The sequence below is a fragment of the Phascolarctos cinereus genome, unplaced genomic scaffold, assembly GCF_003287225.1.
Source record: "Phascolarctos cinereus isolate Bilbo 61053 unplaced genomic scaffold, phaCin_HiC Scaffold_9;HRSCAF=440, whole genome shotgun sequence".
NCBI classification, from domain to species: Eukaryota; Metazoa; Chordata; class Mammalia; order Diprotodontia; family Phascolarctidae; genus Phascolarctos; species Phascolarctos cinereus.
This window is the reverse complement of record NW_027556402.1, coordinates 143976441-143991495: the sequence shown is the minus strand read 5'-3', so window position 1 is coordinate 143991495 and position 15055 is coordinate 143976441. Positions and strand designations below refer to the sequence as shown.

Sequence of the window (15055 nt, the reverse complement as noted above, 5' to 3'; positions counted from 1 at the left end):
GGTGATGAGGGCCTGTACCAGAGTGGTGGCACTCAGGAGAGAAGGAAGACTATAGGAGAGATGTTGCAGAGGCTGAAATCAACAGGCCCTGACAAGAACTTGTATATGGAGCGTGAGAGATAAGAGGAGGTCCAGGATCACTCCTAGAGAGAGACTGGGAGCATGGTATCCCCTCTACAGCAATGAGGGGTAGAAGGGTTAAGAGGAAAAGATAATGACATATTCCAGTATGTAGGAAGTGGATAAATTTTCTATTCTAGCCAATTTACTGATATGTTTCCTTAATACACTCTAATTGGTATTAGCATATGCAAAAACCTTTCTAAAAGAATTATCTATTCCAACTTCTAACCACAGCCAAGTGAAACAGAAGGTTTAACTTTTTTCAGACCTTTGAAACAAAGAAGTGATTAGATGTTAGAGTTTCAAAGTGCTGATTTAAATACAAAATAAACAGGTGATATGTAATGCCAGAATTAAACAGACTTAATGCTAGGGAGTAACAGCAAGTATAGCAAATTAAAAATTTCCTAAGATCAAATGCTAGAAAATTGACAACTTTTTCTAGTTTCTTCAAATGGGTCAGAAGAGTCTTTACTTGAAAACCTAGGAAGAACAGGTTATACAAAACATTTATAAACGGCATGGAAAGGCGATAAAGTCCAACAAACAAAAACATGTTGGTAAAGAACACTTGGTCTTCCTAGAAAACATAAACTTAGAGGTACAAGGAAACTTAGGGTCATCTAGTTCAATCCCTGAGAAGTTAAGTGACTTACTGGTAGTTAATAAAGTACAGAACTGGGATCTGAACTTAGAAGTCCTAAAACAAGGAATAAATTCTCTTCTACTGAATCACATTCCTTCCACATATCAAGGGAGCACTCTAGTTGTATATAAGAGAATCAAGGGAGCTAATGAAAGTAAAAGATTTTTTCCCCAGGAATCGTTCAGGGGATTCCTTAAAAAGATGATTGAGGGGAGAGGGTAAACATTATCAACACCAATAGGATGTGATTATAGCAACAAAAGAAATTTTCAAGCAATCCCAAAGGTTACAACTAACAATAAAAAAAAAAGTTAAATCCACTCCTCAATTTCAAGGGTGTAGATAATGCCAAATTAATATAAAGAATTAATTTAAAATCATTTATAAACAAAAAGGCATTTTTCCCTACATACATATGCTACTAGTTTCTGAGTTTTACTACATCATAAGAAAAATAAAAAAGACTGAAGCGAAAAGTCAGAAGCAAAGACTAATTTTGTCACTTACTGGCTATGAGACTTTAGCAACTCAATCTTTCTTGGCCTGATTCTTCATCTGTAAAATAAAGGAGTTGAATAAGATGTTCTTAGGTGGCGCAGTGGATAGAGCACCGGCCCTGAAATCAGGAGGACCTGAGTTCAAATATGACCTCAGACCAAACACTTGATACTTACCTAGCTATGTGACCCTGGGCAAGTCACTTAACCCCAACTGCCTAAAAAAAAAAAAAGTTATTTAAGGTCCCTTTCCACACTGTAAATTCTATGGTTCTATATAAGTAAAAGTGCTTTGCAATATAGTAAAGGATCATTCAAATATCGATAAAAATGGACAGTAAATGGAAATGAGAAATGTCTCTAGTTTTGCACTGAAAATATAAAAAGAAAAAAATGTTTTGTCATCATGATGTACATGGCTTAGCAGGGAGACATTACCCTCGAACTTCCTTCTAGCATATTAAAAGCACACAGTTTAAAAGTAGCTGACCTCCTCTGGATGCTCTTCAGCTTGCCAATATTCTTCCTGACATGTAAAACTCAGGGCAAAGAACAGGGACTAACATCCTTACTTCTAAAAACTATGCCCCACTTATTGCAACCCACAATCACATTGGCTTTTTAGGCAACCATATAAAGCACACTAATGGCTCACTGAATTTGCAGTCCAAAAAAACCCCCAGGTCTTTTTCCAGAAAACTTAATGTCTTCTCCATTTGTTTTTCTGAAGCTGATTTTTTGCCCAAATCTACTCTTATCCCTATTAAATTTCATCTTATTAAATACAGCCTATGATCTATCCTGTCAAATTCTTTTTGCCTCAAAACTCTGTCATACCAGAAGTTATTAGTTTGACATCATGTGATGATATTTGACAAGAATTTGATAAGAATACCACCTACATCTTTACCAAAGTCATTCATAATCATGTTAAACATCCTTGAGTAAACGAATCTAAACTTCACAGAACAAATCCCCTTAATAAAAGGATTTGCTCTATAAAACTTGGACTCAGTCAGAAGGCTGCACCCAAAGACTTAGAAGGCCACACACATGTGGCCTTGAGGCTGCAGGTTCCCCATCCCTAAACTAAGCCCTCCTGGCCTCACTACCTTCTCCAAACCAAAATACTTTTTATCTCAGAATTCTAAATGTCCTAACATTGACTTTCTTTTATACCAATGAAGTGGAAATGTGTGCTGCTTGATGTGGAGTTTTATCTGGCCAGTTTGAGAGTTTCATAGAATCACAGGGTCACAGACCAGCAGTTGAAAAGTAACCTCAGAGGTCACCCGGTCCAAGCCCTTCATTTTACAGATGAGAAAACAGCCCTAGACAGGCCAAAGGATGTGCCTGAGATCAAAGATAGTCATTAAAACAACAAAGATTTAAAAAATCAGGTGCAGGGGCAACTAGGTGGGGTAGTGGATAGAGCACTGGTCGTGGTGTCAGGATGGACCTGAGTTCAAATCCGGACTCAGACACTTGACACTTACTACCTGTGTGACCCTGGGCAAGTCACTTAACCCCACTGCCTAGCCCCAACCCCCCAAAAAAATCAGGTCCTCAGACACCAAAATAATCCAGTGAATAAGAAAAATGAATGCACCATCCTCCCCAGGGTCTCGCAGCATATTTTCACACATTACTGAGTCAATTGTATTTTAACTGACTCTAGAACTATAGATACAGAGAACTAAATTTTAAATCAAGGCTTTCTAACAATTAGAGCTATCCAACAATGGAACAAGATGCCTAAAAGTATTAGGCTTCATGTACCAAAGTCACCAAAAGAGCTCAAGCAGGGACTAGTCTTCAAGGTTCTAGTCTCAGCTCTGCCACTAACTCTGTGACCATACGTATTGATAAATTTTTTCTACATTTTATCTGTAGAAAGGAAGGGTCTAAATAGATGATTTAACTCTGATTATCATGACTCATTTTGTGATGTCAGAAATGTTATAAGAAAATTTCCTGGCAGGTAAAATTGGATGACTGTGATAATTATAAAATTCTTGAATCCAGATATTTCTGTTACAAGTTGAACTTCCCAGAATGTCTTTCCAACAAAGAAGAACTCTACTGAAAGGTTTCCAGGCCTCAGAAAGGGACTCACTTATATTCAATAGTTAAAAAGAACTTGTACTACCTTTGGAAAGTTCCTAGTAACAGAACTTTATAAAAATCACAAAGCTAATTTTGGAATAGGTTCCTATCAGTTCATGTATTCCAAAATATTGGGTTCATAGTTGAGTCACAATTTTAGCCAATTCAAATTACTTCAGAAGTACTACTGGGAGGCAGCTGGTGGCACAGTGGATAGAGCACCGGCCCTAGGGTCAAGAGGATCTGAATTCAAATTCAGCCTCAGACACATAATACTACCTGTGTGACTCTGGGCAAGTCACTTAACCCCAACCGCCTCAACAAAAAAAGAAAAAAAGTATTACTGAAGCTAATTTGACCTTAATTTAATCAAATTACATCAAAAAAACACAACAAATGTCTGAGTGCCTACTATCCATAATATACTGTTTAGGACTAAAAAGAGTCTTCACATGTAAGGATCTAAATAAAACTGAGATACACTTCTGTCAATCAATCATTTATCTTTCCTTGATTTACAGATAATCACATCCCTTTGGAAGATGCTCATAACCACTTAAAGATCATCACAATAAGTGATGCTGAGGCTGGAAAGCACTGGTGTGACAATGAAGTCAGAGCACTGATACATATATGGTCAGATGAAAAAATAAGGCAGATGCTGGAAGGGGCAACAAGAAACAAAGAAATATTCGAGGAAATTGCTAGAAGGCTAACACAGTTTGGAATAGACAGAGACTGGAAGCAGTGTCGTACAAAATATAAAAATTTAAAATATGAATATAGAGTGCTACAAAAGAAAACTAATCACCTTGGTGATAACCCTAGAAGAAAAATGAGATTTTATGAAGAAATTGATTGCATCCTAAGACAACACAGTCTTGGAACACACAACTGGAAAAATAACTCTAGTCTTCTATCAGGTACTAAAATACTGGTGATAATGCTCTTAGTTTTTTGAGTAACTATATTTTGTTTTCTTACCTTAATAAGGAACAAATTAGACTTTTGCAATTGTTATTTCATGTTTTAAAAAAATTCAATAGGGGTAGCTAGGTGGGGCAGTGGATAGAGCACCAGCCCTGGATTCAGGAGGACCTGAGTTCAAATCTCAGACACATAACACTTACTAGCTGTGTAACCCTGGGCAAGTCACTTAACCCCATTGCCTAGCAAAAACAAACAAACAAAAAGATTCAATAATTAGTTCTGAATTTATGTGAATCAACTTCAACCTCATTCCCTAGACCTATTTAAAAGTAGTGTAATTGTCATCTCTTTTCCCTAGCCCTACTTTATTTCTAGTGGAAATATGAAATTAAATGACAAAAACATAAACAACAGGAAATGACAAAGATCCTATGGGTCCTTAAAATAAATTAACTGTACAGAACAAATTGTACAATCAGCTTTCAGGGTCTGCATTCAAATACACTAATAGCAGAAACAAAATTTCACCTACCAGAAAAAGAAAGGATAGAAAATGAAGGCTAACTAGTAACAAAAAAAAACAAAAACAAAAAACAAAAAAACTGCTGGTATTTCCATGGGTTCACAATAGTTTTAACTGAGTTTCTAATAGTATCAGATGTCCTCAATGACCTGTCTTACTTCATTTAAACAATTTATCTTAACACTTTTTACCCTTCTCTCTTGGATGCCCTACTACTCTTCCTACACCCTTTTTCGTGTATATTAAAATGTCTTCCTCTTATTTCCTATCTCTCTCATTGCAGAATACCACCATATGTGTGCATGTGTATATAAATTTTGCGTACATATTCCACACATACACATATGTAGGTAAATGCGAAAATATTTTGGGACATCTCAATTTTCTGTAAGGGTTACCTCTCAAAAACCACTCTGTGCTGACTTACAGGCTGGAGACCAAGCAGCCCCCGAAGTATTAACTAATCCTTCATTTGCAATCATTGAAAAGTAAGCTTGAAGACAAAGTATTCTGGAGAGCTTGTCATAAATCACTTATTTCTCTCTCCCTTCCCTTTCCCCACCCTGCTTTTCTTTTTTAAAGAATCAGCTGAAGGTCATGCCACGAATGCAGGATCTTTGAACAAGAGGAAAGCATACAGGGACGGTAAGACCTTTAGAAATAAAGTTTTTAGTATATGTTTTAAATCCAAACATAGCAGTTTTCAATGGTTTTGTCTTTTATAACTAAGATGCTTATTCAAGTCCTCAAAAAAATTAGACTATACTGTTTCCAAACTTGGTGAAAAGCAATGCAAACTGCTAAGAAATATTCATTAATAATGACAGTAATGTCTATAATGAGAACTTTTTCAGACTCAGAAGACAAATAATTTTTTCTAAGATGCACACCATCAACTTTGTTATCAACATCAACATAATTGGAATTAAAATGAGAATGACATTAAGATGATATGAAATCATAAAGATGTGAAGAAAAACCACAAGCTAAGCAGTTAAAGTATACTAGATTTGCTAATCTAAAAAAAAAAAAACTGGAACCATAAGAGTTCATCTTCACAACAGCAAATACCAGGTATCCACTAATTCCTTCAGTATAAAACTCCTATAACATAATAGGAAAGATCTACAGGTTTAGAGAGAGACAACCGTAGGGCAACAGTTGCATTGTAATGAGTGGAGACCCAATAGCTAAAAATCTGAATGTGAAACGGCAACAGATATTTGTGATGGGTCTTCTTCCCTGAAATCAAGATCTTCTATGAAATAGATCTAGACCGACTGAAGTGCCCTACCTGCCATCTGTTCTGCAGTCAGTGGCCCTTTAAATAGAATACAGATTGCTAAACTAAGAATAGTTTAACTTAAAAGTATTTAAGTTTGCCTAATACTATTCTTTCGTACAGTGTTGCTATCCCATTATCAACTTATAGCACTATTTCACAATATTACACTGTTGATTCAGAACAAGTCATACAGTTGTTACAGTTTTCATAAGCTACTACACTATTGCTCTTGTGAAATACATCTTCCAAGGAATGATTTCCTCACTTGGCCTAGTTTAACAGAAAAAAATAACAAGACCCTACAAACCATGTCAATATAAGTCTTGATCTACAGGTACATCAATGCAAAAATGGACACAGGGAAGGATGGTATAAAATATATTAGGGGTTAAAAAAAAAGGAAGGACAATGGCATGAAGTTATGCAGAAACCTGGCACCTGAAATATGAATACTTCTTCAAGAAGAGTCAGAAGGCCCTGGATATGGCTAATACTAAGCATTACACTCCACCGCCGCAACCACCACCACGACAGGCCAAAATATTATCAGCGAACAGTCAAAATAAGACAAAATTAGAAGAAAAAGACTTTTGGGGACTCCTGCAGATACTAATTCAGCATCTTCCAAGAATGGTGGCAGCTGGTTTTAACTTTTTCTTTGTAATAAAGAGAGTAGATCAGGAAATGAATGTTGTGTAAAAAAAAAGGCATTCAATTAAGAGTTTAAAATACTATGCAAGAAGATGTAGAACAGGGGCAGCTAGGTGGCGCAGTGGATAGCGCAACAGCTCTGTAATCAGCAGGACCTAAGTTCAAATCCAGCCTCAGACCAAACACTTGACACTTACTAGCTGTGGGACTCTGGGCAAGTCACTTAACCCCATTTGCCTTAAGAAAAAAAAAAGAGGTAGAACAGCTCAGCTTCACAAAACATCAAAGAGGAGAAAAATTTGCAAAAAGCTTGGCACGAGCCCCAATTAAGCCATATCATTCCAAGAGCATGCATAAATTCAACTAGAAGAAAAATAAAGTAGACGAAAAGTAGAATTTATTTACTTCATTAATGACAACAAAGTCACCATATTTTGACTCTTTGATGTGTCACATAGGAATTGGAAATAGCCCATAAGAAACTGAGTCTGGAGAAGAACAATTACATACTGTTAACTGTACAGTACACAATTTTAAATAGCATCATTTAAAAAAGATTTTCAAAGTATCTGAAAGAGCATTAAGACACTAAATGACTAACATTTAGTCATTTACAGGCGTGGGGAACCCATGGCCTGGAAGCCATATATGGTCCTCAAGTACAACCCTTTGACTGAATTTAAACTTCACAGAAAAAATCCCCAATAAAAGGATTTGTTCTATAAAACTTGGACTCAGTCAAAAGGCTGCACCCAAGGACCCAGAAAGCCAAATGTGGCCTCCAGGCCGCAGGTTCCCCACTCCTGGACTAGGATATGCTTACTGACTGATTGGGGGGAGAAAAATAAGAGTATCCTCAGTTTAATCATAGCAATCCTCAGTGTAGCACAAAGAGGGCTATTAAGTCTATATCCCGTAAGAGGTCTAAGAAAGGAATGAGACCCATTTGTACAAAAGTAGTGATAGTAGCTCTTTCTTGTAATAGCAAAAAACTGGAAACCAAGAAGGTGTCCATTATCTAAGGAATGGCTGAACAAATCATGGCATACTCTTATGCGGTAAGAAATGGCAAAAGGGATGGTTTCCAAAAACTCTGACTAGACTTTTATGAATTAATGCAGAGTTAACATAATCAGAAAAACTTAAAGGACAACCTTGTAAACAAATATAAATAGCTCTGAAAGACTTAAGAAATGAGTAATGTAATACCAACCATGGTTTCACTGGACAAGATAAGAAGTATGCTATCCACCTCTTGATTGAGAAGTGATAGACTCAAGATGCAGAATGAACATACATTTTAGGTCTTGGCCAACAGTTTGCTTAATTATAAATTATGTTACAAATTTTGTTTTTCTTAATTTTTTCAGTAAGAGTGAGAAGAGGTAGAAGAATGAGAAAATATATGCTTGTTAAGTTTTAGAAAAATAAATTTTTTTTAAGTGTGCTGGACTAAACCAGGAAAGCTCTGGATTAAAATCCTTCTTATGATTAGCTATGTGGCCAAGAACAAATCTCTCCAATTAGAATGTAAAGAAACTTCTCTCTAAAAAGCAAATCCACACTTGCTTTTCAACTGAGCCTTGGCCTCTTAACCCAATAAACTCTATAAGTGACTATGCCAGCCACACTCAGAAGTGGGACTTGAACCTAGGTCCTATTGGACTCCTCCAAGCATCTCTCTGTATTATGCTATGCTGCCTCTCAGCATATTCATCTTTAAAATGGCAATGATACTACCTCACAGGGATGTTGTGAGATTCAAAAAACCTTTAATGTTAGATATAAATGTTCACTATTTATATACCATTAGTCCCCCCACAAAAAGAGATCAGGAGGTTATATGTAATGATCATAAGGGATTACATTGTCAATCAGTTTAAAGGCAGAAAGACTATTTCCTGTTTTACAACAAATGATTTTACACTAAATAACAAAATATATCCTTAAGCATCCCTACAAGGTGTTTTCCAAGGTGCATGCTACATCATGCAATTCCTTGAAAGATACATCCAAAGAAGCAATTTTGTTTAAGAACACTGACTATCAATATCAATACTTCAAGGATCTGTAATTTTGTCTTTGTGGGTAATCCACCACTGTCAGAGATCACACTCTGTTTACAACTTGAGTTTAAGAGATGCTGTAGCCAAAACACACTGTCCCCCTACAATCAAGGCTATTGAAGGTAAGCCAGGCTGTCCAGAGACAATGTCTATGCTGTCATTCATCAGTCCTGTGACTGAAACCTTTTCATCTTGGTGAGATATGCCAGAGCTTGCAGCCTTCTGGCATACACTGAGGCAGCACAGAAACACCTCTACTCAACAGGTAGGTAACCTCTTACCTCAGAATATTAGCCAAACAGCAGTATTAAGAAAGGCATGAAATGACCATGTGATGAGCAAACTCAAGGTTTCCCTACGAACGACAAGGAAATTATTTTCCTTGTATGGATGACGTTATGTGGAATTTTGAACCCCAGAATATTACAAGACTTCTTAAAAAAAGATTCAAGCAAAAGAAAATATTCTATCAATCTAAAGAAGAAAAACAAAATGGAAAAGAGAAATGATCTACAACATGCAGTTGCATGGCCAAATCATTGAGCCAATCCACCAGTACATAAAACTTGGGTATTCAGTGCAGATGAGCAGTAAGCTGGGCCCAAAAGTAAACAGAAAAGTGAAGGTGGGTAGGGTTACATTTGGATAACTGTTCCAAGCCTAAAAAAAAAACAAAACAAAACCCAAGAAGCTGCTTTCCAATCACACAGAAATATCTCTTTAATACCAGCAGTCTTCTTGCATTATTATATGGCTGTGAAACCTGGAACACTCCAATGTTCAAACAATGAAAATTCTGAGTGAATTGAAGGGCAATGGTAGACTGTAAAACATTACCAATAACCTGCGTGTAAGAAACGATACGAAGTTTATTATCCAAGAATGTATTAGTAGAAAATTACAATAAGCCAGTTCTATATAGAGCAAGTTTTGTTCCTGTGGAATGTTAAAAGAGCTACAGTAACTGTGGAATATTTGGTAAGTCTTCTGTGGATGATTTATGGACAAAAACCACACGGAATAAGAAACAGATGATTTTTAGGAGAAGTGCCAATGACAAGTGCCAATATTGATGGGCCTACTGAAATATATTTACATAACTTTACCAGGAACACACTGAGTTAAACAAGGTTTATCTGAAGGTTCTTCTGAGTTATTTCTTTCTGTAATTGGCTATGTATCACAATGTACTTAAAAGAATACAATTCTTTAATGAAATAGGGAAGCAGGATCATAATCCATAATATAGAATTATTCAAAAATCATTCCAAAAGGCACATTTAATCAACCATATATCCATATTCACTCACAGCCCAAACTGGAAGGCAAAGGGTAGAGAGTGCCATGAAAGATCCACTTAGGGATAACTGTATCCCTAGAGACAAATCTCCTCAAAGGTAGGGGACGTCAGACGATATTTCTTTGAAGTATCACATAAGCTAGAAGCAGCAACGGTGATCCAAAAAATGCTACCACTCCAAGGACTCCTGGGCCTTTGTGCCTGTTGGTGGCAGGTGGTCAGCAGTTATTGCTGGCATGATGAGGAAGGAGGACCCTTTTCCACAAGGATTTCTCTCCTCCATAGTAAGTTATTCAAACTGGACTGGGCAGAAGCACAAATCTCCTCTGGTCTCTGTACTACCTTTCCTGTAATACCAAACCATTGAAGGCCTAGGCAGAAATTAAGATAAGTATATTTTAATAAATTAAAAGAATCATAAATAGCAAGCTTGAAAATGTTTTGAGTTAAAAAGATTTTGAAGTATAACAAAAGGTATTAAAATAGGTAGTTTCTCGGACAAAAATTTTTTTTATTACAGAGGTCAGCTTTTTAAGATATATAAACATTAAAAATTTGCCTTTACACTTATATACTATCATGGTTAAAAGTAAGTTTAACCTTAAAGAGCTATATATAAACATCAGGATTTGGTTTTTGTCCAAACCTATGGCTTCAATGGTTATGGGAATTTGGGGTAAGTAAAACTTCTTTTATTAACAGAGATCATTAACTGTGGTACAATTTATAAGCCATATACTGTTAGAAGGTTGTTAAGTTAAGAAACTTGTCCAGAGTCACACATCAGCTATGTAATACATGTAGGACTTGAACTTGGATCATCTCGAATATAACATCAGTTCTCTACTACGATGGTCCTCGATCCACTACATGATACACATCTCAAATGGCTGTTATTCAGTACATATAAGGCTCTCCAAAAACATACAAACAACACTTTCTCAGGCCTACCCCTAAATCTAGTAGTGCTCTAAATCTCTTGCTTTCTAATATAATGAACAAAGGTCAGGGCATAACATTTATTTATGTTATTTATCTATCATAACATTTATCAAGAGGGCACCAGCTCTATAAAATTTTACTGGGACTGGGTTCAAATCACAGCTTTGTCACTGACCAGCTGTGTAACCTCTGACAAGTTAATTAAATTCCCAGGCCTCACAAACCAATCACCTACCAAAGGAAGGAGACTGGATTAGATGAAGGGTGTCAGACTCAAACTGAAACATTTATCGACTCAGAAAAATACAATTCATATTATCCATGCTGTATTTTTATTTGTTTTGTTAAACATTTCCCAATTACATTTTAAACTGACTTGGCAGCATAGAGTTTTGCAAGTTTGATGTGGCCATGAATTTGGCACTTCTAGATTAGATGATCTCTAAGGTCCCTTCCAATTCTAACATTTATGATTCTAGATCTCACATGCCCTTGCAGTAAATACGCTATGTTCTGCCTCTAGAACTGGTCCCTCTGCCTCTAAAAAGGAGTGCTTCTGACACCATTATGCATCAGTTCCACCAAAGTAGAAAAGAACAAAAAGACACCACAGACAATCTCTGCAGACAGGAAACAAAGCTTATCAACCTGCCACAGTCTGCCAGTCAGGTAAGCTTCCTGAATTTTCATCACATGGAAGACTATTTTTGTGCATAATTAATTCATCAGACTGCCAAATTTTTGTCAGTCTTCCCATGGTTGTCCATCACTTACCAAATATCGGTGAGATTCATAGCCTAAAGAACCGAGATCTGATACTGTACTTAAAGCTATAATTTCTAAAATAAGGAAGATGCCCTTCCTCAAGTATATTTTGGTCCTATCAAACCATTTCTGGAACGCTATGTTCAATTCTGGGCACCATATTTCATGAAGGATATTGACATGCTGGAACATCTGCAAGATGAGAGTGATCAGGATAGTGAGGAAGCCTAGAGACCATGTCATCTAAAGATTTGTTTAAGTAATTGGAGACGTTTAGCTTAGAGAAGAAAAAACTTCTAAGATAGGACAGCACAACTGCCTTCCAAGTATTTAAAGTGTAAGATGTAGAAGGATTAGACTTGTTCATTTGGTCACAGAGGGCAGGGCAGAACTATGATGGATAAGTAAAAACTGCAGAGGCAGATTTAGGCTTAACTTAAAGAAGAGAAAGGGATTTCTCTAGAGGTAATATATTTCTCCTCAATGGAATTCTTCAAGGAGAAGCTAGATGATACTTATGGAGATGTTACAGAGGAGATTCCTGTATAGGTAGAGATGGGACTAGATGGACTCTTAAGTTTCCTTCCAACTGAGATTCTGTAACAGTAAATTGCATGATTTAAAAGTTGCTGCTCAATTAAAGATTGATTTTGGGGGGCTCAGGCGTAATATCCAGAGTTACTTGTGGTAATTAAATTAACACCAATGCAGTTGTTTCTAAATTGTGATTCCCTAACCTGAGGATCCATGGTGGTTGGAAACAGCTAGGAACTGCTTTATGTCCTGAACAATAGAATTCCCTCTTCCTCAAGGGGTGGAGATTCTAAACTTCAATAAATAAATCCACTAACTTAGTTGTAGAATCTAAAACTATCGTATACAAAACAAATCTGTGAAATCTGATAACTCCTTTTATAGAATGAATTGGGAAACATTTAGTAAGTAACCATGTACAAAACTTTGTACCAGGTGCTAGGGACACAAAGACAGAACTCAAACAATCCCGCCCTAAAAAAGGAGCTTAAATTCTAAGGGAGAGGTTTACATCTTACACATGTAAGTAAACACAAAACAAATAACTACAAGGCAATTTGGGGTACAAGGCACTAACAGGGGCTTCAGGAAAGTCTTCATGCAGGAGGCGGGCATTTCTAAATGTCTTAAACAGTTAAGCCTCCAAAAACGGATATTTTATTCTGAAATACTTGGTCTGATATGTTTGGCAAAAAACTTGAAAGGGGTGGGGGGAAGTAAATCTATTTTGTTCACAAATCTCTTTGCACCCCATTATATAAGGGGATGTTCTATAGCACTATTTAAAAAATAAAACTCTGTCAGGAAAAAGGACATCTTTTTTATGTTGTAAAATATTAGTCTAAAGCTTCCTCTGACAAGAGGCCAAACTACCCAACAAATTTGCAAGTGGACAGAATGTTTGCTAAAAATAAGTGCCAATAATGGTCCTACCATGGATTAAGTAACCAAGAGCAAACTTGATTTGCTTTTATATGAAGTTTCTTTATTACTACGAGAAATTCTGGAGCTCTCCCTGAATAGTAAGGTTTCAAATTCAGGTACTGAGTTACTGAGCTCACCTGCCTAGAACATGCCCAAAATAAGAGATGAAAGACAGAACCAAGTTTATTACTATGAAAGCTTTGGTAATTTTGCCCTTCAGTTCCCCTATTTTACAAAGCAAATAAGCAGTCAAACCTTTAAAGTTTTATACCACAGATAATGAAATGAAAAGAACCTTCAGAACAATCCAACAGGGACTTGTCTAACTTTACAGAAAGACACAAAAATCCAACTGTCTCTAGTCCTTGTTGACACACAAGGGCCTCACTGGTAAAGTGACTGGAGTGCTAAAAGAGGTCTGGGTTTCTTAATGTACCTTATTAGAACTGAGGAAGTTAAATCTCTAGTCCAATCAGAATCAGTTCTCCAAAAGAGAGAACACTTCTCTAAATACTCTTGCTAGGTTAACATTGGCTTAGGAAGTTCATGGTTCCCTATTTTCACTTGGGAAATAAAGAAGCAATTTATTTCCATTTATTCATTTGTTCACCCCAGAAATGGCTGGCTTCTGGAAAATCGTTAGCTTCTGACACAAGTCTCTGCTAACAATAATGTAGTCTGAATCTAACAGGTTCCAACTTTTAAATCCAGTTTCATCTTGTTCTAGGCTAGCATATAATGGAATCACATTTTTATTTCCTGTTGGTTTTGCATCTAATTCTCCATTTGACAAGGAGGTTTTGGTTTTTGGGGTTTTTTTTTCCCCAACACAAAAGCCAATAGTTGAATATAAGGTTTTGTTATAAGCTGAAGCTATCAAACCACCTCTGACCAAGCCTTTCCAAGGAACAGACATACATGTAGTTAAACAATTAGTGCATACAGATTTATTCTTAAAAGTAATTTTACTACTTACTCCTCAGTACACTTATGGAACCAGTAATGAAGTGGGCGAAGAAGGGAGCAAGCTTGTTCAGCTGATTTTACCTTTGTTTACACACTTACAGAACATGAAATTCAAAAGAAAAGCTTTGTCTTTTCATACAACATTCTTGTTAATTGCCCAAAGTATCAAGTCTCCCCAAAATGCTCTTATAAGCCAAACATAAGCAGTAACCATAGATCTACAGATCCATTTTGTGATTATGACAGGAAGATAGGTTTCCCCTCCCAACACTGCTAATTAATATCAATTTGGGGAAAGTGAAGAGAAAATAAAGCTTTTAACTAAATCTCTTCCCTTCTGAAATGACCACTTTGGGAGGAGGGAGAGAAATTTTATCCAGTTTTAGCCACAAAGCTAAAATTCACCAGCAAAATTAGAAATTCAAGGTCAACTCATAATCCTGCACTCAGAACACAAAACTCAAGAAAAGGATCTTTAATGTTTTCTTTTTCCAGTAGATGGAGCCTGGTGGCAAATAGTGTAGTATTCAGTAAAGTAAAAGACAGTTGACCTCAGAACCAAGTCAAGGATTAGTCAAAGATAATTATTCATACTGAGTCTAGTAAACCATATAGTGCCTTTCTGAAGGAGAGAGTGGTACACTCAGTTCAATTTGTTATTCACTCAGCAGCAAGGAACAGAAAGGAGCTGACCTTTTTTAACTACCTCTAGTCCCAAAAAATGTTGGCACATAAGGGAAGAGACAGAAAGGAATGACTAATCTGTTTTAAGTTAATTTGTACAAGTAACGCCAAAG

At 36.5% G+C, this 15055-nt stretch overlaps 2 protein-coding genes across 3 annotated transcripts in view; one reads left to right on the top strand and one right to left on the bottom strand.

Moving 5' to 3' along the window:
- Positions 1-11816, top strand: part of LOC110200171 (uncharacterized) — a 31278-nt gene extending 19462 nt beyond the window's left edge. Inside the window, exons 7-9 of the mRNA XM_020975351.2 lie at positions 3894-4295; positions 5408-5470; positions 11593-11816. Of these exons, the coding sequence (XP_020831010.2) occupies positions 3894-4295; positions 5408-5470; positions 11593-11786 (659 nt within the window). The 3' untranslated portion in view covers positions 11787-11816. The remainder of the gene's footprint in view (positions 1-3893; positions 4296-5407; positions 5471-11592) is intronic.
- PPAT (phosphoribosyl pyrophosphate amidotransferase) overlaps positions 1-15055 on the bottom strand; it is a 56136-nt gene that overhangs the window by 38890 nt on the left and 2191 nt on the right. The window lies entirely within an intron of this gene.